Genomic DNA, 23,685 nt, shown 5'->3' on the forward strand with positions numbered 1-23,685 from the left:
CAGAAAACACACTAAAACTATAATAGTGATTATCCCGGAAGAATGGGACAAAGATTTTGTCTTCTATCTCTATAAATACGCTCCCTAAATCTTCTATAATGACTGTGAAGAACTTTCATGACCAGAAAAAAGATGTACCTTTGGGGAGACCTCGGAGAGCAGTTTCGCGGGGTCAGGAAAGAGAGGAACTGGACTGGGAAGGCTCCCGCTACAAAGGTGACGGGATCAGTTTCTGTTTCCAGATGGGAGAGACCTGAGCGCAACACGTTTGTGTGCTACGAGCAAAGAACCATGAGAAAAGAGAGAAGTTAGAAATGTGAGCAGTCTGAAGCCCAGGCGCCGGGTCCCAGCGACGTCAGTCCCCACGGGGACTTCCGCAGGCTAGGGAGCTCTGGCTCTGCCAAAATTGTCTCGGAAATACAAGGGCAAAGAAGGAAAAGGGGACTGACGCTTGTGGTGGACCTGGGAAAGCGAGAAGGTGTAAGCTGCCTGCGCCGAGGGACGCTGCGCCGGCCCCAGCTAGAGTAGAAACACCGTCCTCTCCCGCCCTTTCCGAGGCCCCTCCCCTCGCCTGGGCGTGCGGCGGAAGGACAAGCGCAGGAAGGGGCGGGGCTATGAGCGCCCAGAGTGCGCGCGCGGATGTCGCGAGAGCAGTAGAGAGCGGAAGAGTAGTAAGTGCAGGATGCGGTTCCTGATTGCGTTGGCCCTGCTGAGCCTCGCAGTGGCGGGTAAGACCCCACCCCCAATAATCCTACTATCATCCCTAGGTCCACAGTCCTCACCGCGGCCGGGTCGCTCTCTGAACCCGCTTCTTCCTTGCCGGAGCCACCCCTCCGCTTGCCATCACCCACCTCCCCCGTTTGCCTGTTGCCTCGGTCTCTTCTAGCTCTGAGGGCTCCCTTCTCCCGGACTTCCTCTCTTCAGAGCGAACTGGTTTCTCTATTTCAGTGGCCCCACCACAAGGAGAGCCTAGCGAGCTGCAGCAACAGCCCAAAGACGACGGCCCTAGCAAGAAGCCCACGCCTGACGCCACAGGAGACGACCCTGACAAGCCCAAGCCCCTCAATCCTCAGGCCCCGGGAGACAACCCTGACAAGAAGCCCAAGCCTGAGGCCACAGGAGACGACCCTGACAAGCCCAAGTCACAGCCCACGGGAGATGACTCTGACAAGATCTCCAAGCCTCAGTCCGCGGGAGATGACTCTGACAAGATCCCCAAGCTTCAGGCCGCAGGAGACCACCCTGACAAGAAGCCCAAGCCTGAGGCCACAGGAGACGACCCTGACAAGCCCAAGTCACAGCCCACGGGAGATGACTCTGACAAGATCTCCAAGCCTCAGTCCGCGGGAGATGACTCTGACAAGATCCCCAAGCTTCAGGCCGCAGGAGACCACCCTGACAAGAAGCCCAAGCCTGAGGCCACAGGAGACAACACTGACAAGCCCAAGTCACAGCCCACGGGAGATGACTCTGACAAGATCCCCAAGCCTCAGGCCGCAGGAGACAACCCTGACAAGAAGCCCAAGCTTGAGGCCACAGGAGAAGACCCTGACAAGAAGCCCAAGCCTGAGGCCACAGGAAACGACCCTGACAAGCCCAAGCCACACTCCACGGGAGACGACCCTGACAATGAGAAGCCCAAGCCGCAGGCCACAGGAGATGGCACTAGCAAGGTGAAGTCCCAGATGCAGTCCTTGAATGACCACTCCAACAAGCTGTTCTCTAACCCCTCTTCTGATAACAAGAAGCCCACCAAGCCTCACTTAAACATACCAGCCGACAAAGATCCCACTCTGAATGCTTATAAAAATGAATCTGAGGAGAGAGTATTACTGGACTCTGACCCCACTTCACAGCAGGAGGGAGAAGGCAAGTCTATAGAGCTTACCGAAGATGTGGAACCCAAGAAGGCTGAGGAAGGGGATACGGAGCCTGAAGAAGGTTCACCACTCCAAGGAGAGAAAGAAATGCCTGGCCTTGCCTCCAGTGAGAACCGTGAAGGGACACTTTTGGATTCTGTGGGTAGGCAGAATGATGACCTTTATAAGGACAGTCTTGGAAATGCTAGTGCAGAGAGCAGCCACTTCTTTGCTTATCTGGTGACTGCAGCCATTCTTGTTGCTGTCCTCTATATTGCCTATCACAATAAACGGAAGGTAAGTCAAGAACTGTCTTGAGGAATGAGATTTCTTCCACCTTGAAAGCTTGGTGTGTGGGCCAATATCTGTCATTCATCTGCCTGTGAGCACTGGAGATTTCAAGTCAAACTTCAGTTTTTCCTCAGATTCTGCTAGGTCTCTTTTCTCTCATTTTATAAATCATTTTCTTTCATGTCCGATTCTTTTGAGTGCCCTCTGCTGCTGTATTAGGTGCCAAGTGAGGACATTTTTATGATCTGGCCTGAATTGGGGTCTTCTCCCACAATCTTAAATTTAGATCATTTTACTGCCTCCGAGAATCTGAGTACCTGACAGTTTGTAAGTAGAGTACTTATCTTCCTATTTCCACTCTGAAGATAGTGCATCATTTCTAGTTTCCTTTCCCACACTTTTATCTTGCATCTGCAATGGCAGAAAGAGTGGTTATATAGTCTTTGACATCAGCAGCAGAGAGCCCAGGGACTATCTTCTACAGTCGGTTGAGTTTCTGATTAGAAGAATGACCAAAAATTGCATGGATACAATCGTCTTTTACTGTTACAGCAGATTTGGTGTGGAGTAATATCTGTTGCTTAGCAACCACTCTGATGACAAAATGATTGCATTTCTTACTGAGCTCTAAGAATTTATTTTTTTAAAGATTTTATTTGGGATCCCTGGGTGGCGCAGTGGTTTGGCGCCTGCCTTTGGACCTGGGCGCGATCCTGGAGACCCGGGATCGAATCCCACGTCGGGCTCCCGGTGCATGGAGCCTGTTTCTCCCTCTGCCTGTCTCTGCCTCTCTCTCTCTCTCTCTGTGACTATCATGAATAAATAAAGAAAATCTTAAAAAAAAAAAAAAAAATCTTTGGGATCCCTGGGTGGCGCAGCGGTTTGGCGCCTGCCTTTGGCCCAGGGCGCGATCCTGGAGACCCAGGATCGAATCCCACGTCGGGCTCCCGGTGCATGGAGCCTGCTTCTCCCTCTGCCTGTGTCTCTGCCTCTCTCTCGCTCTCTGTGTGACTATCATAAATAAATAAAAATTAAAATAAAAAAAAAAAGATTTTATTTATTCATGAGAGACACACACACACAGAGAGGCAGAGATACAGGCAAAGGGAAAAGCAGGATCCATCCCTGGACTCCAGGATCACGCCCCAGGGTGAAGGCAGCACTAAACCGCTGAGCCACCTAGGGATCCCCCTAGCTCTAAGAATTTAGTAGTTTCTATAGCCTGGTTAAAATTGGAGAGTTCAGTTTATGATATCAGTATGCCTATGCCTATGAGGAATGAGGGAAGATATTTAATAAAAATAGTTCTTTATTCTACATCCAAGTGCTCATCCCACAGAGTAATCTTAGATGTGAAAGCAGTAAGGTTAAAATGAAGCAAGGTGTGGGGAGGAAAAGTACATTTGCAGATAAGAAATAATTATTGCTTGTGAGAGAAAAGGAATGTCTGATCCTAGAGCTGTGTGGGGCACAGCTGGCACATCTTTGTGCTCTTGAGTAAATCATCCAGACTCTCACAGGCTAAAGGCCAGAATAGTCTTCCTTCATCTGTCATTTCCTGTTTAGCAGTATAAAAGATTCTGACGTAACTGGAGGCCCTGTCCTCCTGAAAACTGTTAAAATGTAAAGATGCCTCTTGTGAGTTTGCGGCTCTTTCACTGCGGGGGTCATTAACAAATGTACTACCAGGGCAGCCCAGGTGGTTCGGCAGTTTAACACCGCCTTCAGCCCAGGGTGTGATACTGGAGACCAGGATTGAGTCACACGTTGGGCTCCCTGCATGGAGCTTGCTTCTCCCTCTGCCTGCTTCTCTGCCCAACCCACCCCCTCCCTCTCATGAATAAATAAATAAAATCTAAAAAAAAAAAAAAAAAAATGTACTACCAGGTGATGACCTCTGATTTCAGAGACGGAAATAAGCCATTGTAGAATCATCTGTTAATTTCTTTTTCCTTTCCCCAGATTATTGCTTTTGTCTTAGAAGGAAAAAGATCTAAAGTCACTCGGCGGCCAAAAGCCAGTGATTACCAGCGTTTGGACCAGAAGGTAAGGAAGGGAGCCCCAGGTGTGTGGGAGGGATATGCAGTCTCAGGTAGGCCCAGCAGTGCACTTGATTTGCACTGGTGGTGGCAGCTGATTCTGGGTGCCACTGCCATTGCCCTGCCCTTTGTGGACCACAAAGCAGAGACATCCATATGTATGCATGTCTGCAATATGAGAACTAGAAGAAGCCTTCATGTGTTCTACATCAGCTCCATCTCTTGACAGAGGAGGAAACTGAGGCCCAGAAACAAGATTTTCCCCAAAGTTCCTCCTACAAGTTTGTGCCAAAATCAAGACCTGATGGCAACTCCATAGACACCTATCCTATACTTTTTGCACTGAACCAGCACTTCACAAATTTTAGTAGACATGTTAATCACCCTGGGAATTGTGATGAAAAAGCAAAATCTGATTCATTACATATAGGGTGAAATCTGTGCTTCTACATTTCTAGGAAGTTTGTAGGTGACGCCAAATGCTGAGGAACCAGGCTTTAGGTAGCAAAGCATTAGACTATACTTCCTGAACACAAGTGAGTCCAGAAACATAAAGGCCTCCAACTCCCCAGATTGGCTCTATCAAGTACTGTGGACTAGATTTCCTGAGTGGGGCCAACGCAGGCCTACCAGAAAGTGGAGCCTGCTTCCACCTCACAGTGCAGGATCGGAGCAAGGCTCTCCCCAAAGGGCATCCTGTCTAAGTGGGAACAGGGTACTTCCACTGCCTTGCTGCCGGCATGCACCTCCTCCTTTTGCCTTCTGTGTAGGGACAGTCAGGACATTGGTAAAAAGTAGTTGGTGACTCAACTGTGAATATTTCTAGGACTTCCTACGGGGAACACCGTTCATGTGTATAGCTCACACTGGCAAGAAATAAGCCACTCAGCTCAGAACACCTTTGCTAACTAGCCCAGTAGGTCAGCTTCACAGTTTAGCCCTGGCGTAGTACCTTTCCCGATAATGGACTTTAAGGATTTATTTCCCTTTCACTTTTTTTCTAATTAAAAAAAATACACGTGTAAACAATTCAAAACAATGTAGAATCATACAAAACAGAAACTAAGATTCCCATATTCCTTTCACCAAGTGTGCATGTTTTAGTATGTTTGATTTCATAATTTTTTTTATTTTAATTTAAGCATATGAGCGGGGGGCAGAGGGAGAGGGAGGCTCAGCAGGAAGCCTGACACAGGTCTTGATCCCAGAACCCTGGCAGACACTTAAAAGACTGAGCCACCCAGGCACCCCAATTTCAAACTGATTTTTAAAATAATTTTATGTGCTTTTATTTTATCAATTGCTTTTTGTATGTTGGAGGGCAGCTTGTCTTAATTCTGAATTTCTTCCCGAACTGCAACTCTGATAAGTTCTTTTTTCCCCCTAGAATCATAGCAGTGAGGTATATTCCTCTAGGAGATTAATGTTGCCAGTGAATTGTGTTGCTCTCATTTCAGATTTGATTTTCCCATTCTTGAGAACCGTGTCCTCCCTGCTGATTTGTTTTTAAATCAAGAGAAATGAAGAAAAAAATACTGTGACCTAAGAGACACCCCCTCCTCTAGGGTTTGGTGGCAAGTCTGGGCTGGCAGAGGTGGGGGGATTGCTTTGATTTTTGCACCTGCACTTTGGTAACCTTGTACTCCTGTGTCCCCATTATCTATGCTGGTGTCTTCCATCCTTTCCTCCTCTGAGTGTGAGTAGAGCAAGCATGTGGGAAGCCAGTTGTGACTAAAGGGAGATCTCAGCCCCAGGCAGGCTACTGCCACTGGCTGCCTTCCCTTGGACCTGGGCCATTTAGTGTTACCTTCGAAAATAGCATTGTGTCCACCACTATTTATGTTGGCAGACCTAGGAGAACACTCTGCAGGTTGAGGTGCTCTTGTACCAAGCCCTTTTACTTTGGGGAGATGTGCCCTACAAAAGATGAGGTGAATGCTGACAGGTAAATGGCTACCTGGAACACATGACTCTTTTTAAAGGCTCCAGCAGCAAACCAAAACAGCTTTTAAAAAGTGCTTTTTGCCTGCAAGTCCAACCTGTCTAGTGGACTAAACTAGACTAAAGAGTCCAGACTCTTAAAGAGACTAAAGAAGTTCTTTAGTCTTTTAGTCTTCTTCTTAAAGAAGACTAAAAAGTTCTTCACATTTTTCCAATATTTTCATATCACTTAAGACAAAGTCATTTTCCATTTGGTTGTACTGACTGAACTTGGGGATTCTGGGAGTAGAGCTGTAAAGCCATGGTTCCCATCAGAGATTTTTAAAATACAGTTACGATTATTACAATGCTGTGTTCTTCTATACTCAACAATCGTCACAGAAATTTTTTAAAATAGGGTAAGCTCATGCTTTGCGTTTTGGATTTGATCTACATTATTTTCAAAAGGCTTTCATGAATGGTTTCCCATAAACTCTGTTTTGCCTTTGTTGCCTAAAGTAGAAAAAATAGACTTGTAATCAGAATCCAACTGTACTCTCTTCCACCTTAATCTAGTTAATGGTTCTCTCATCTGATATAAAATGCCAAGGGTAATTAGTAAAAATTTTCCTTCCAACCCATGTCAGTGGTTATTAAAATTTAAGAAATTCAGAATTCCTCTGCGGTAACTGAGGTTAGTGTCTCAGATCATGCTGTGGTTTGAAGTTTTCCTTAAATCTGGTCTAGTTGTGTTAACCTATTAAAGAGAGTTGTTTCTGTAAAGAAAAAATGGAAATAGCTGATCTCAGGGAAATACAAAGAATGTGAGATATGAGGACAGTGGGATGAATTCTGTGCTGTTGAGGAAGTAAGTCTGCAGAAGGGACCATCCTGTTGCCACAATATCTGGCACTTTGCTTAAAACAGAGCATGGCTTTGAGTTGAGATTGGTGGAGACAAGGAATGAATGAATGCTCCTGGCATCATTCTCTCTACCTGTACACCAACCTTATAATACTTTCCTCTATCTAAGGAATCTTCTCTCAGGCTCTCCTAGCATTCCATAAAACCATGGTTCCCCTTTGCCTGCCTTTCCTCCTTCTAATGTTTTCTGTTTGCTTGTCTACACTAGCACTTTTCCTTCTACCTTTCTGCATGCCTAGATTTTCCCTGCTGCCATCCATTCTACTTCTTACTCCTTCCTTTCATAACCTTTACACACTCACTTTGGTCCTTATCTTCCTACCGGTAGTGTTTTTCCAGAGGTTCAGATTGTCAAATCTAATGACTTGTTCTCAGAGCTTAGTCTTGACCATTTTTTTAAAAAAGATTTTATTTATTTAATCAAGAGAGAGAGAGAGGCACAGGCAGAGGCAGTCTCCCTGTAGTGAGCCTGACGTGGGACTCGATCCTGGGTCTCCAGGATCACGCCCTGGGCTGAAGGCAGCGCTAAATCGCTGAGCCACCTAGGCTGCCCGCTTAGTCTTGACCTTGATAGAAAAGGACACTATTGATCATCCCCTTCTTTGGGGATTGAAATCCCCTTCTTTTGGTTTCTCTGACTGACCTGGTTTCTCAGAACTTTGCTTTACCCTGTGCTGGTGGAGGACAGAGCCCTTAAAGGCAGGTTTCTGTCTTCCTTCATCTGGTCAGAAATTCATCTATTCTTCATCCTCCAACTGAGTGACTCCCAAGTGTTTATCCTTGGCCTAGTTCCCAAAGAACCAAATCCTGTGGTGTGCTAAATATTTCAGCTCGCTTGTTCTATTGGCACTAAAACTAAAGTTCTCTCTTCTACCTACTACACTGCCCATTTTTAAAAAAATATTTATTTATTCATGAGAGACACAGGCAGAGACATAGGCAGAGGGAGAAGGAGGCTCCCTGAGGGAATCCCAATGCTGGACTCAATCCCAGGAATCCGGGATCATGCCTTGAGCCAAAGGCAGATGCTCAACCACTGAGCCACTCAGGCATCCCAAGCTGCCCATTTTCTTTAATTGTCTCAGCTCCAGCCTATAGTCTTTTATCATTTTTATTGTTATAAAAGACCTATCCATTTAAAACAAAATGTCTCCCATATAGTCTTTCTTTCCATTTTCCTTACTTTCCTGCCACACACCCCCCACTATTTCACTTCTCTCCTGAATTTCTCCACCTCCCCCTACACCCACCCAGAGCCATCATAAATTATCTACCTTCTCTTGTGTGCATAATGAGACCAGATACATCTTTCCAAAATCCTTACCCTGATCTAAAGCTATTATCTACCTCTTGTGACTTAGAGAATCAAGCTTTTATAGACCCTAGTGTTCAGGACTCTGTAGATCTGCACTTTCATACCTTTCGAAAGGTAGATGTAGGACATCTACCTTTGTCTAGGCCAAAGGCTCCTCTTGTCAGGCCCATCTAGGCTTTTTGCTCTTACTGTGTCCTCCATTTCCTGGCTTCCCGCAGCTGTTCTTTGGTTAGGGTACACTCCCTTCTCTTCTTTTGCTTGCCTCTCCAAATGTTCCTTCAGGGCCCACCTCAGGTTCTCCCATGCACCTTCTTAACTGCTCCCACTTCACAGGATTTGCTCTTTCCATTCTATTCTAAAAAGTACTAATGCCAATCACAAATTTTGGAACTCCAGAAAAAAAAGAAAAAAAAAAAAAACAGAGGGCAGATGTTATCTGATGTCTATATCTGATTGTTTCCCCAAAGTGCAGCTACTTGCAGGTGTGCCTTTGGCACGATCTGCATATCTGCATACAGTGTAGTGACATTCCCTAGATACTCTTAGTTCAGGGTCTTGCAAAGGAGACATCTTCTTTGTTCAGGAAGTCTGCATGTGACTGAACTGAGGTCTCATATAGCTCTTACTGGCTACTGTTTGCCATCCCTTTTTGATGGATTTTGCTTTTGAGGAGAGCAGAGAGATTGGTTTCCGAAACCAAGGTTGGCACTAAGTGGATGCAAAATAAGTATTCTGTGGAGTCCACATAGTTCCATTTTTTGAGCATCTGAATAGTATTGTGTTAAAAGAAGACTATAGAATTTAAGTTTCACTTTAGAAATTACACTGAATGGTTTAGCGCCTGCCTTCAGCCCAGGGCGTGATCCTGGAGTCCCGGGATCAAGTCCTGCATCGGGCTCTGTGCAAGGAGCCTGCTTCTCCATCTCCCTGTGTCTCTGCCTCTCTCTCGGTCTCTCATGAATAAATAAATAAAATCTTTAAGATTAAAAAAAAAAAAATTGTTTTCTCAATAGTTGTTCTTTTGAAAATAAACAATCAGAAGCATGTTTTTCTAGAGATGGTGTATAGGAGGAGAAGTTGGCTAAGGCCTCTCCAACCAGGGAGAAGGGTAGAGGTAGGCAGTGAAGCACATGGAGCCATGAGAGGCACCCCTATATCTATACAGCTATGGGCTTTCCTGCCCCAGGAAATCACCCCTTTTGGTTGAAGGGTGATTTCTAATAGGAGTCTAGGCTTCAGTCATGGATGTCATTAGAGGTGTTGGTTTTCTTGCTACAGGTTACTGAGTAAATTATTGAAAGAATCCACTTCTGGACTCGGGGGTAGTGAAAGCCAGTCTATCTAGAAAGGCTATAATAACTCGGAAAGCTCTGACAAGTAACTATATATATGCTGACATTTCTTTTCCCGTGATGGCTTTTATTGAAATAGTTGGTGATAGAATCATAAACCTCTATAATTCCCTTGGTGGTTATTCTCATTTTTTTCTCACTTCATGTCATTTAAGTCAAAAAGAGGAAGCCTGCTCCTTGTTTTAACAGGGTAACTTGATACATAATGCTGTTATGTATATGTGATGAAAGCTAGCACACTTTGCACATGTTCTGAAGCATTTGAACAGGGAGGAGAGTATTTTACACACCAGACACCAGATCCTGTAGTTCTGCCAGCTGTTTTCTGAAGTCTTGCTGGGAGGGTTGCCTTTGACACTGCCTTGCTTATGGAATAATCCCAGAAAGAGATTTCCAGGTTCCATTTAACTGTTCATCCAGAGAAAGACTGAATCTCACCTCAGCTAGTCCCACAAGTCACACATGAATTTCCTTAATATGTCCCAGTTGAGAAACTCCTCTGTAACAGTGTTGGGTCTGAGCTGTGTAGTTTCAAGCTGCCAACAAAGCCAGCTTCCTCACACTCTTTGATGTTCCTTTAATTCAGAAGTTTCTCATGTTAAATGATTATTGAAGTTGTTTCCCTTTTTTGTTTACCCAATTAGAGTGCCACTGTTTTTGCAGTGTTTTATATTTTCAGCTTTAATTTAACTACATAATTACTTAATTTTATTTTTTTAAAGCTTATTTGGTCTAATGATAAATATTTTTCAGTACATAATGTTTTACTGAGCTGCTTTGAATGCCATTTCAATGTAGTTTTGTATCATTGCACAGAAACCAAAATAAATTTCAAATATTAAAGCTCTAATATCATTAAATTTATTAAAATGGTAATAAAACTGATAGAAATAAGGCCTAATAGAAGTGAAAGGCCACTTTGTTTTTTCAGCCTTTGTTCACCTTCCCATCCAATCCCCTTGCACACATTCTGTAGCTTTCTACATTCTGATCCTGTCTGATTTCCAGCCCCATTCCTCCCTACCAGGTAGCCATGTTCTATGTCTAGCATGTAGATGGCTTGTCTTCCAGTTACCTCTGTGATTGTCATCTGCTATACCCGTGACCTGGACTGCTCTTCCAGCCTGCTTCAACCACAGTGGAGTCCACTTTCCAGTCCTGTGCCCTAACTACTAACGTCACCCTTTGCTGTTGATTTTTGGAAGATAAACCTTGAGGCTCAGGTAGTGAGCTGCACGAGGGTATCTTGGTGTTGGCCCGATGAAGACCTGTTGTCAACTTGAAAATAAGGAAGACAAACTGAGGGCTTGGCTGTATAAGAACTGGATATTCTAACATACACCCTGCTAAGTAATGTCTTTATCCCCATGTCCACAACCAGAGTGAACCTGTCCTAGGCATTTCCCCACCCTCTGAAAGAGCCATTGGAACCAGCAAAAATGGGATCAGGGGGCCTCTGAACCTATGGAACTGCAACCAAAACCATGCCCAGGTTTTGATAAAAATCTCTTTAGGTACCTCTTATCCTCAGTAATGTGGAACTCCTGCAGCACAGCACATAGAATAGAAGAGAAGGAACCTCGGGACAACTGGATCAAGTTGCTTCAGCTGGCCAACACTTTTGAGGGCTCGGTCCATCTGACCAAAGAACACTTGACTTCTGACTACTTAGAGTTGTGAGGTATGGGAGTGTGGTATGCAAAGCATTGCTTGACAAGACAGGCTGCCCAAGTCACTGGCCCACACCAGGCCTTTTAGTACAGATAGCACATTAGAGAGGTATGGGAGCTCATCACCTGCCCAGCTGGAAGAACTGCAGCTTGAGAACTGTGACCTGTGTGTCAGACCTCTATTCAGAAATCAAAAACAAATCAGAGTGCTTTATGTGAGGAAGGAACCAGTACAGAAAGACATTATGGCTATGTCAAGGGTTGTGCCATAGTGTTAGCCAGAGTCCTCAGATTCGTTGCTTACTGAACTATTTTTTCTTCTTCTGTGCCTGGATCCTTGAGTCGAGCTTCTTAAGGTCTAAGTACAAGTTCCGCTTCAGGATGGCACTGCTGCATAGCAGGGCCCCTTGCAAGGCCCCCATCAACCCACAGGTGAAGATATCCTGGCCTAGGAGACAACAACAGGAGCCTATGAGCATCTTCCCAAAGAGGGGGCAGGCAACAAGGGCTCTCATGTTCATTAGACCAAGATGACTTTAGATCAGGACTGGGGTCCATAGCCTGCTGGAGCAGCCCATCCCTGTTTGGAAGACTGTAGGGGACAGACCTGAGGCCAGAACAGAGTACTTTGTGTGACAGGGAACCCTAGGGTCTCAGGCCCTGGAGAAATGAGGCAGTCAGTGTACCTGTCAGGTAGAGGTTGGGAATGGGGCTTTGGGCCCTCAGGGAGGCTATCACATGAGGATGTAGACGGTCCAGGTCATGGTCTGCCCCATAGCAGGCACCCCGGGGAGCAGCCAGATAAAACTGGTAGGTCAGTGGAGACCCTCCGACCACACTGTCCACCTGAGAAGACAAAAAGGCAGCCAAAGGGTGGGAGTGGGGCCTTGTGAGATCCTCCTCTCCTCCCTTTTCTGATCTCCCTGACCAAACTGCCTGTCTGCATGGGTTCCCTGCCCTTCCATGGAGCAGGGCTTTATTTCCTTCCCCCAAAGAAAAAGAAATGTCACCAAAAGGTTTGTTGCCACTACCACATAGTCTGCCCTCCTACCTTGCCCTCCAGCTGTGGGAACAATCTCATGATGACTGACAGAGAGGCTTCAACAAAGGAGTGTTTGAGGGTCTCATAGTCGCTGCTCCGCTTTCCTTTTGCTTCCTCCTGCCACTCTTCAAACCACTCATAACAGGTGGGCACCAGCACAGTCATTGTGGACCGGTCTGGGGACACATAGCCAAGTTTACTACTGCCAGGCCCCGTCCCTGCTCCAGCCCCCACCTCCAGGACCGAAAGCCTCACCTGGGAACCGGTCCTCCCAAGTGGGATCTTTGGCTGATGAAGAAGAAATAAAGAGGATGGGCATGTGTGCTGCAGCCTTTTCCCTGGGCATCGACAGATAGTGCTCCATCCTGGGGGTGATGAGCATGGCTGTCCATCCCCATGCCTCACTCGCTGGCACTGCCCCGAGGATAGGTTACCCCCAGGGAGCACTCCCTCCCCCAGAGGGATGAAGCCGAGGCCTATTTCATATCCTGCTGCTGAGGCTCCAGCGTCAAGGGAGGAAGCAAGAGCCCTACTGCTGACCCTTCCTCCCCCTATATGCACACACGCCTTACGCCTTGTCGAGGTCTGTGTCAAAGCAGACAAAGTAGTTGGTGGACTGCAGACCCAAGTCCTCCTTGGTACCTCGTAGGCCGATAAAAATGGAGAAGGCCCCCACGCCAGGCCGCACCATCTCCAGCTGCTGCTTCACACCTGCCAAAGTGTCAGGGCTGCGTGAACTGTGGCTGAGGTGGCCACTCCCAGAACTTGCTGACGCCTGCTCACTTCATGTGCAGCCTTACCCTCAGTGGCCAGCCTAGCATCTGGGGCCATTTTTACAACTGCTACAACACTGACTTGGCCGGGGTCTGCTCTTTGGTCTCCTGCCTGAGAAGAACACCTCAGGTACCTACTCTTCTGTCTCCTCCCACCTCTGCTCTAAGCACCCTTAGAACCCAGGGAGGCCCAGCTTCCCTAAGCTGGCTGTTCTGCAGGACAGTCTCAGGCTCGCTGCCTCCCCTCTTCCCCTGATGGCTTTAAGTTAGGAGCGGATTCCTGGGCTCTCCCCACCATACATACCACGCATACGAACAGTAGTTTGCTATAAGCCTGATTTCTGTGTTACATTTAATACAAGCCATCTAATGAATAAATATGCATAATTCCTAATGTGAGTACAAGACCTCAAAATGGTAAGTGATGTGGATGAATAAATGCACACAGCATTACTGGCACTTTAGGATTCAGGTAGGGGAGGAGGAAGAATAGGAAGGGGACAGCCTCTCTGAGAGCCATCTGATGTCCCCTGGTCCTAAGCGGCTGTGCTTCCCCACCTCTCAACAAATGACCCCAGACCAATCTTCTGGAAGTGGCTTCTCCTACAAAGTCTTATCCTTCGTTCTCATTCCCAGGACCATTACCTGCCTGAAGGGTGACTGGGCCACTGGCTGCTCTGTCTCATTTGTTTAACAAGTATTTGTTGAGGACCTAAAATATGCATAATCCTCTACAGGCCTTGGGGACGCGAAAGGGATCAGCTATCATGCCTGTCTACCAGAAAAGCACCTTTCCTGAAAAGCTGGCTTTCCTCATAGAGGCTATAAAGAAAGTGCTATGTGTAGGGTAACCACAGAATTTATCCTGCAAAACAGGCAACTTCTGGGAGTAAAACGAGGTTGCACTAGGACTGGAAGTGGAAGATCCACAGGTGAGTGGCTGCTGAGTGCCTTTACAGGGGAGGAGGTGGGGAGTGGCTGTGGAGCACACTTAGAGGGAATGGGTGGGGTGGGGAGCAGCCGGCTGTGGAGCATACTTATGAGGGAAGGAGGGGTGCTGCCCTGGAGCTGCAAGAGCATCTCGTGGCCTACGTCCCAGCCTCCAGGGTTAATCTCACTGCCTGCTCCCCCTCTCCAGCTGGGGTGGGGGTGGTCATGGAGAAGATGAAGGGGGGAGGCCCTGGAGTGAACCCTCTAGGGCTTTAGAGGCCCTTAGAATAGCACCTAGCCCCTCCTTCCCCTTTTTCTCCAATAGAAGGATGTGCTACAGGAACCGCACACCTAGCAGAAAATTAGAACCTTGGGTCCCAAATAAGGCACACAATGATCATTTCAAGGCACTTTTTCTCCATGCTAGCCTTAGCTTCCCTTACTGATACTGTCAGCCCAGTCTTCCCCATTCAAACACTTCCGCTTCAGACCATCCCCCAGGAGACTCCTCGAGGCTCAGCTGTGGAATTAAGAAAAGTGCTCCCATTCACACAGGCTCCCTCTGCCTGACCACCCCACCTCCACGCTTGATGCCAACAGGCACTGCCTACCCCAGAGGCCACCAGATACCTGGTTCTCATTTGTCTCCCAAGAAGGAGACAGACCCATGAAAACTCCACCCCCAAAGCAGCTGGAAACAAAAGGTCCCAGCACCTGGGGTCTCCTTGGTTAAGCCTCATCACTGTCACTGCCTGAAATGTTCTCAAACTGGGATTCACGGAGGCAGCATCCAACTCCCCACCCAAGTGGGCAATTGGTTTTTCAGCCACACAGGGCTGCTGCCATTAGATAAGATACATAAAAGCAGTAAACTTTGTAACTAACTGGATCAGAAAGCAGGGTAACATGGCTGCCAGGGGAAGGAGGCACAGAGCGGGGGAGGGTACCAGGACCCATTAGAGGACAGGGCCAGGGTTCATAGGTCCGAGGAGATAGGGAGGCAGGGAGTACCAAAGGCAAAGTCTGTCAGCCGTACAGTCCTGCCCAGCTGCCCTGTCACTGGCCAATCTGCCTCACTCCACTCAGCTCACACAGTGTGAGGGATGGGAGACCTTAGCTGGCAGCGGATGTTGGCTCAGGCCCAGCTAAGTAAGGCAAAGCGATGAGAAGGCTGGTTTTGGTCATATGAATTTCATACCTTAGAGACCATCGCAACTGCCACCCACCCTCTCCCCAGCGAGGAAACCTGGGACGTCACTTTCATACGGAACCCACTCTGCTGCCCACCTTCCCCAGCATCTCTTCCCTGAGCAGCCACAGGCCCACCCTCTAGAGTTGGAGAGCTCCCTCCTGTGGCTCTCTGGGCTCCACCACGCATCACTAAAGTTCCTGGTTTCCACCCCAGCCATATAATGAGCTGTTCCTCACTCTCCACCTCCCACTCTAGCCAGAGGCTATTATCTAGAACCTTCTCACCCTCCTGGACTATGAGTCCCCTCCCAGCCAGCTGGCCTGTCCTCAGATCATACCAGAAGCTTCTAGTTACGTGATAACCTAAAGTCCATTTCAAAGTGCTAACCTCTTACTTGACTCTGGCTCGGCTACTCTGTTCTATGTAGGCTGGCCAGCTCTTCTGCCCCTTTTAGTGAGGACTTTTCTCTGGGAGCTCCACGTTCCTTAGTCCAGAAGGGGCCAAGAACCCAGGATTTCAAGTCAAACAAACCAATGTTTTCACCTTAGCTTTGTTACTTTCGCCTGGGTGGCCTTGGGAAGTCACTTCACTTCGCCTCCTGCATAAACATTAGGATGATGACACCTCTCTCCTGGGTGGCAATGAGGATCATGTGCAATGACAAAGGTAAAGCCTCCCACAAAGATTTCACCAAGGAAGGGCTCACCTACAGATATGCCTACTGCCCTCTCACCCCAAAAATCAGGCTTCTATATTTTTGACACAGCCTATCAGAAGAGATGACTGCATTGAGTGTTATTCCTGTCAGATTTCAAGCAGAATTCCAGAGCTCAAGGGACAGAAGAAAGCCTAAAGGGTACTCCTGTAGCCTCAGCCCCAATAAGGAACTGGTTCCCTTTATTTGAGACCAACAATTATAGCAAGACTTTCTTCTCCATGTCGGCCTTAGCTTCCCTTACTGATAATGTCAGACCAGGCTTTCCCACTCAAAATAAGTGGGAAATTAAGGAAAAAAGTAAGATTCATACCACAAACTTAGTGAAAACCCAAGAAATATTCCTTTAGGATGCTACCCACCATCAAGAACTATTAGATGATTTAAGATCTGAGGAAACTGAAATCAGGCACCCTAGAACGAAGACTTGAAAGCCAGAGGGCAAAGTGGGTGAAGTTATGGGGGGAAAGAGAGTAAATATGCCAAGAATGGAATGAGACATAAGGACCAAGGGGTCTCTGGGGGTGATACAAGACTGAGGATGCTTCTCAAGCCCCAAACACAGAGGCCTTGCTGGGAACCAGCAAGCAACCAGATAGATGCTGGATACAGCATGCTCATGCTCATCTGCTCTCTTAGAGACGGTCACAGGACAGTCAAGAAGAGCAAGAGCACCAGCCTGGCTGGGCAGGCTAGTCCCAGAGGGGCACTGTTGGGAGCTAGGAAGAGCAACACAGCCCAATCTGTTACCTGGAAGACAGCGGGCATTCTCTGGCAGCAGGTAGTTATAGGTATTGAAGAGTCCTGCACTGGAGATCACAATAGGGCAAAAGATGTTCACCAGCTCCTGATTCTTCTTCACAGTGACACCTGCAGGCACAAGAGCTTGGCTGAGGTTCTGGGCACTCCAGGAGGAAGAGAAAGGCCCAGAGTTTGCACAGATCTCTCCCCACCTATGCTGCATTTTCTCAGACCTGGGCATTCAGCCCAACTAGGGCCAAGTAGGCATGCTCCAGGCAAAACTGCAAAGCGAGTGGGACATCTTTGAGCACTCTCCACTTATCCCAAGTCACTTCTGCACTTTCCTTCCCTGGCTCTCTCCTCATCCCATGTGGGCGCCCTTTAGCCTAACCTGACAACCTCCATACTAACACTGACAAAGCTCCTGGGCTGAAGCCCTTTCACTGGAATCTCAGGACCTTTTTCCCTGCTGCCATATTTTCATTTCCAAAACACTCTGAAAGCCTCTGATGACACCACAACCTCTGTAAGATAAACTCCAAAGTCTTGTACCAGCCTTCTAAGGTCTGGGCCCTTCTAGGTCTCCAGCCTAGACTCCAGCCACACTCACTAAACGATTAGGTGGCACCATATGAAACAGCTGCTATTTAACCATTTTGATCTATAAAAACAGCAGTTTCTTGGGCACCTGGGTGGCTCAGTTGGTTAAGCATCTGACTCTTGATTTCAGCTCAGATCTTGATCTCAGGGTTGTGAGTTTGAGCCCCACGTTGGGCATTCTACGCCAGGCTTGGAGCCTACTTTTTTTTAAAAAAGGCAGTTTCTTAGGGTTCAAACTACTACTTCTGGATGTCTAAAAATACTCAGTTCTTTCATACAGCTATACCTTTATATATTGTTCCCTTTGCCTGTAGTAACAGCCCAAAACCTTGGGCTAGCTTCTCACTCTTTATATTTCTCTACATGACACTTTATATCTCAGTGATCCTCCCTATGAGGCTAGAAACTTCTTGAGTTGCAGATTTTCTTTGTAGCCATCTTATGTTTTTATCTCCATCTTTTATCACCTCGCACCTGAAAAATACAAGTAATATTCTGAACTAATTAAACTGATTAATCCACCTTGCCTCATGGACCTCTTCTGGCCTGAAGGAGAACTTGCTCTGGACATCAGAGAAAATCTCCCACAACTGACAGCTCCCTTTCCCTTATCACCTGGCAACTTCCTGGTCTCTTCTACAAATGCATTCTCAGAGATCGCTGCTGGCCTTTTCTCCCTTAGTTTTTTTGTATTCTGGACCATTCCTTCACATCCTTCTCCTTGCAAGATTCCTCTGGTGAGTTCACTGTCACATCAGTCCTGTCCTCTCTGGCCTGTCTCTAGTCATGGATGGCCTGTCCATTCTTTCTACTGGAGTCCTTCCCTTCATACACCCTCTCCTCACAGCATTCATCCACAGTAGATTTTGACTGTGAGGTAGCAATAAAGACCTGAGCCAGGGGCGCCTGGGTGGCTCAGCAGTTGAGCACCTGTCTTTGGCCCAGGGCATGATCCTGAAGTCCCGAGATCGAGTCCCACATCAGGCTCCCTGCATGGAGCCTGCTTCTCTCTCTGCCTGTGTCTCTGCCTCTCTCTCTCTCTCATTCTCTCTCTCTCTCTCTCTCTCTCTCTCTCTCTCTCTGTGTGTGTCTCTCATGAATGAATAAATAAAATCTTTTAAAAAAATAAATAAATAAAGACCTGAGCCAGGATAATGAGATTCTTGGCTCCACCTGCCATTTAGAGATTGAGGGCAGAACATCTTGCTGGCCTACACTGCCCTTTTGAGTGCCCAGGGTACTTATTGATTCCATCCATCACTGAACAAACACGTATTGAGTCTCCATTATGTGCTAGGATCTACAGACATAACAATTACAGAGACACAGCCCCTATATTCAAGGAAGTCATGGATTACTGGGTAACTATTTTTACCTAGTGACTAAATGATTATATACTGTTCTTTGGGGCAATCTTCTATCCTTCCTGCATCCTTTCTACCTCCAGATTCATCCCTCTCCCAGAGCCCCTGCTCTGGGTAGTTTCGGGCTTGAACTCCTAGTGAGGACTGTTCTTCTCACACCTCGTGCCCTCAAGTGCTTGTTTCTCTCCATACCCCAGTTCTGTCCCATGCCAGCCCAGGGACCATGAAGTATGATGCAGGGCTCTCACCACAAGCTTTCCCAGCTGAGTCTAGTAAGATACTCCTCACAGTGGCACCCGTCAGGACCTCGCCCCCGGCCCGCTGAATCACAGGGATGGTGTGGAAAGCGATTTCACTGGCACCCCCTCGAGGATAAAAGGCCCCTTCTATGTAGTGGTCAACCACCAGAGCATGCATGGAAAAGGCACTGTGGCTGGGAGTCACACCTACAGAAGGAAGGAAGGGGTGATGAGACAAAGGCAGGGGGCAGCACCATTTAGAAAGAAACACACATTCCTGCCAAAAAGCCCACAGCCTAAGTCTACCCATCTCTCGGACCCAAATGAGCCCCAGGGCTTAGGGCAGCCAGAGGCCTGTTTCTATCCAAACATAGGGTACCTTACAGATTCTGGAGCCAGGGGGAATGTCCTCCCTGCAAAGTTCCATGCTGCCAAGATGAGGGAGGACATTGTTGGTTGAAAAGGAAAGCTATCCAGGACATGGATGAAGGAAATTTTTACCAAGGAGTCCGGCAGTAGGTTGGAAAGACTTCTCATCCATAAGCTCCAGAGGGCCTTGGGTATATCCTGCTCCATTTCAGTCAGTCAAGCAGGTTCAAGAAGAAATATTGAGAGCCAAGAGAGCTGTGCCTCCTCCAGGGGCTGCCTAGGACCCAAGGCCAGTACCCACCATAAGTGAGGAAGATGTAGCTGAGCACCGCCTGGAGCTCCAGGGAGGCTGGCAGCTGCTGCAGGACCTCAGCCAGGCTCTGGGTGGATGCACGAAGGAAAGGAGAGAACCGAGTGAGCAGCCCACACTTGCCAAGGAGCTGAGCTATGCGCAACGGGAGCATCTTCAACAAGATGGCATGGATGACTCCACAGGACACCACCTGAGGGAAAAAAACGAGCAGTGAGAACCGGTCCCATCTCTAGGACCCCTGTAACAGAATCCCCATTCTATAACCTATACCAGCCCGGCACCAGGGCCCAGCACCACTGCCCAGGGCTACTTAGCCCTGGCTGAACTTGGATGTTTAAAAATCTGTACTCTGTGAATTGTTCCTGAATTCCACATTCAGATGAGTCATTTTCTGCTCTTCGTTTTCCTGCTCAAATTCTTTTTGAAAAATCACATCTGATCTTAGAAGTTAAAAAAGGGTGTGATCTAACCGCATACATAGAAGGCAGCCTTGTCAAAAAGGAGAACAGAGTGCCCCCCAGAGGCCAGAGTGAGAGTGGCAGCCACCGGGTCCAGGCTCCAAAGACAGGGACTAGCTGGCCACAGAAGCCAACTAAGGGTAGGGGTTGAACTCAGGGCAGACTTCACTGTTCCTCCTCTCCTGCCTCACCCACCAGTCACTCCACTAATGAAGAAGGTCAGCCTTGTGAGGGATAAACAGGGGGTCCTCGGCATGTCCCCGTTACCTTAACCAGCTTTACATATTTGTCAATGGCAGCTTCTTCTTGGGGAAACTTCTCCTTGAGGCCCTGGATGTAAGCTTTCTTCCCACTGTACATGGGGAACTCCTTTCGGCCATTGGGCCTTTCTAGTACCATGATGTCAAAGGGAGAGGACAAGGCAGCCCAGTCCAGCTGCCCCTCAGTGATCTGGTCCAAGGCAAAACGGCCAATGTTGCCCTCTTGCATGGACCCAACATAATGGATTCCTATTGGGAAACAGAAAAACAAGGTGTCATAGGGATAAGGGGACTGACCCCTGGAAAGGTGGATAAGGAACCAAGGTGAAAGTGGTAGTCCTGCAGGGCTGAGTCCATGACTAGAGGAGGCTACCCACCCTTTCTGTGGGGAGGAGTCGCAACAGAAACTATCACATCTCTGTCCAATTTGGTTCCCAGTGCTTCTAGCTGTCAAAGAAGGTGGTACCTCCGAAACAACAGAAATGTCCAATATCATCCCACAATGGCTACCCTAAGCCTCCTGAAGATACAGCCATGCTCCCCCCAACCCCTTCCCACATAAACCTTACCTGTATCAAATTCAAGGCCATTCTGTCTGAAAGTATGACAGCAGCCTCCTGCCTTGGTATGTTGTTCAAGCACCAGAACTCGCTTGCCAGCTTTGGCCAGAATCGCAGCTGCAGCCAGGCCCCCAAAGCCACTGCCAATCACCACTGCATCCAGCTTCTCTGGCACTCGACTGGCTGAGAAAGCTACCCCAGAGGGAAAAAACAGAAAGTGAGCTTCTCGGGCAAGGGCAGCAAGAGAGCAAAGAGATGGAAACCAAGGAAGACTCCACTAGCTCATACACTGCAAGAAAACTCTAGAGAGTTTGGCATGGAGCAACTAACTCAAACAATTAGCCTGGAAAATACTCAGGACCAGCCAGACAGACTAAAGACAGTGATATGATTTACTCTGGATTGATTTACTCAAAACCAATATGAACCTGGGGATTTTTAACCTAGTATCAAAGAAAGCAGTCATCGGCAAACCACTAGCCAGAAAGCTGACAATAATACGACATGAGAAACTTAAGTGCAAATGGAGAGCTAGGAAAGAAAGAAACCAAGGAGATGAAGGACGGAAGACAGTGTTGTGGGGAGGCTGCCGGCTCATGGAACTGTCCATTCACAAGGTTGTTCTCTTTGGAAATTACAGGTTCTGTTGGCACCAGGGGATCAACCTGGTCCTATGATGGTTCTTCAAAACCCTGAAGCAGAGGCTTGAGCAGAACAGAGATGAGAAATCATAGCACCACCTCTTCATATCTGGGAAGTCTAGAGGAAGAACTAAGGATCCAGCACCTAAGCAAGATAAACCTGGACAGCACATGGCACTACAAGGGCATTTCCAACACAACATTTGTTCTTTAAAGATCACTCCTGGACGGCCCGGGTGGCTCAGCGGTTTAGCGCCGCCTTCAGCCCAGGGCATGATCCTGGAGACCCAGGATCGAGTCCCACATCGGGCTCCCTGCATGGATCCTGCTCTCCCTCTGCCTGTGTCTCTATCTCTATCATGAGTAAATAAATTTTTAAAAAATATATTAATAAATAAATAAAGATCACTCCTGAAGAACTGAAATGTGGAGTTTTTCAAGCCGCAAAGGAACTTGGAAAACTTAACTTTTCAGACATTTCTAGAAAAGCACATTTTATATCACAACCCAGGATATACGTAAGTATATAATATAAACACATGAAATAGAAGTTTCACAATACAAATACTTGCCAGAACTCGTTGCCAGAACGAGTATGATGACTCTGATATTTTCTATTCTACCACATTTTGAAATGCAACCCACTAAATTGATTTCATTATGGCCGGGAACCACTAGTAATAGGTCACAGCCTAGTTTGAAAAACACTTAACTAGTCATCTCAGTTTTAGACCAACCCCAGATACGTGGAGTGACTTGCTAATTGGTTATAGAGTAAATTAGTGACAGAGTCCAAGCTAAAACCTTGATCTCAGAAGTTCAGACTATACAGTCTTTCCACTTAAAACAGTATAGTCTCTGCCTCTGTCACAAGATGTGTCATACAGAATTCTAAGATTTACAAGTGGGAGGGACCTTGGAGATCAAAGAGGAAATCTAATTTTTTTAAGATTTTTTTTTTTTTTTAACAGAAAACAAGCCAGAGAGCACAAGCAGGGGGAACAGCAGAAGGAAGAGGGAGAATCGGCTCTCCCGCTGAGCAGAAAGCTGGATATGGGGCTGGATCCCAGGATCATGACCCCAGCCCAAAGCAGACGTTTAACTGACTGAACCACCCAGGTGCCCCTAATTTTTTTTAAAGCAGCAGAACTCTTCCTTTAAACCTTAGGAGGAACCCCAGAATATGTCCTCAAGCTGACAGTGGATATACTCTAGTTGACCAAGGAGCAGCTCTGAGCCTGAGGCATCCTGTTGAAGCTCTCCCAAAGTTTTAGAACCAAGGTTCAACCACATGATTTGGGAGGAGGCATAACCAGTCAAATCATTTCTAATTGACAAAATACAATTTCCCACACAGATTGGAAGAAAGGAAAAAAAAAAAAAAAAAGATTGGAAGAAAGGTGCAGCTCCTCCATGCCCCTGAACCATGGTGGAGGGTAGTTAAGGTTCTGTAACCAAATAGGAGAAGATCTCTTGTCTCTTCTGCAGGTTGTGGACCTGTTCTTGGCTATATCATGACCCTGGGATACCCAGGGCGGAACCTCGCGAGTGGGGCGGCCATTATGGTCCGAGGTCGCCAGGGCGTAGACGCTCACAGGTAACAGACAATAAAGCGGGGCGCCTCCCCGTGCAAGGAAGCCCTCCCAGCACTTCACATATGGGGAAACTGAGGCCCAGGTGGGCAGTGGCTCGCCCGGCAGGGATGGGAATGCAAGCCCGCGAGTGCAGCCCTGGAGCCTAGGTCCCTTCCCACAGACCTCGCTTGAGGACCTTCTTCCTGGCCCCCTTGTCGGTTACCAGCGGCGCGGGGGGCCGCCTGACGTCCTCGGAGAAGGGGTTCGGGGCTCTGCCTGCGGACAGCGGCAGGTGCCTTTTGCAGAAGAACAGCAGCAGCGGAACGGCCAGCAGCAGCCAAAGCCACATGGCGGGTTCCGCGGCCACCGTGCCCAGCCTCTGCGGCCAGGACTCCGCCGCGCCTCAGTGCCCTTCCCGGCGGGGCATGGGGAAGGCGGAGGCCGCCTCGACCACCGATGAGCCAGAACCTTTGAGCCCGGAAGCCAGCGGCTCCGCGCAGCCTGACCCTCCCGGCGGCCCGCCCCGCCCCGCCCCGCCCCGCCC

General features: G+C 47.8%; 2 protein-coding genes across 6 annotated transcripts; one reads left to right on the forward strand and one right to left on the reverse strand.

Annotated features, from left to right (window-relative positions):
* Positions 1-593: 593 nt before the first annotated feature.
* TGOLN2 (trans-golgi network protein 2) lies at positions 594-21,987 on the forward strand. 5 transcript variants are annotated; one of them, XR_012003131.1, is made up of 6 exons: positions 594-728; positions 949-2,156; positions 4,113-4,196; positions 10,772-13,315; positions 13,923-14,117; positions 20,805-21,987. XR_012003131.1 is itself a non-coding variant. In XM_072767049.1 (4 exons), exons 1-4 carry the CDS (start codon positions 683-685, stop codon positions 10,781-10,783), a joined length of 1,350 nt encoding a protein of 449 aa, XP_072623150.1. In that variant the 5' UTR covers positions 595-682; the 3' UTR covers positions 10,784-13,584. The 5 variants fall into 5 exon arrangements, 3 of the variants coding, with proteins under 3 accessions (XP_072623150.1, XP_025850219.2, XP_072623149.1); XR_012003130.1 differs by having other exon boundaries at positions 21,567-21,987; XM_072767049.1 differs by lacking the exons at positions 13,923-14,117; positions 20,805-21,987 and having other exon boundaries at positions 595-728; positions 10,772-13,584.
* RETSAT (retinol saturase) lies at positions 10,539-23,681 on the reverse strand. The gene is made up of 11 exons (XM_025994433.2): positions 23,325-23,681; positions 20,936-21,118; positions 20,374-20,615; positions 19,637-19,838; positions 18,976-19,173; positions 16,773-16,892; positions 12,985-13,123; positions 12,668-12,777; positions 12,422-12,588; positions 12,057-12,216; positions 10,539-11,818 (listed from the first exon to the last, which is right to left on the reverse strand). The coding sequence occupies exons 1-11, from the start codon at positions 23,488-23,490 to the stop codon at positions 11,679-11,681; spliced, it is 1,827 nt and encodes a 608-aa protein (XP_025850218.1). The 5' UTR covers positions 23,491-23,681; the 3' UTR covers positions 10,539-11,678.
* Between the last annotated feature and the right edge of the window lie 4 nt (positions 23,682-23,685).

Source organism: Vulpes vulpes, chromosome 8 (assembly GCF_048418805.1).
Source record: "Vulpes vulpes isolate BD-2025 chromosome 8, VulVul3, whole genome shotgun sequence".
Classification (NCBI taxonomy): domain Eukaryota; kingdom Metazoa; phylum Chordata; class Mammalia; order Carnivora; family Canidae; genus Vulpes; species Vulpes vulpes.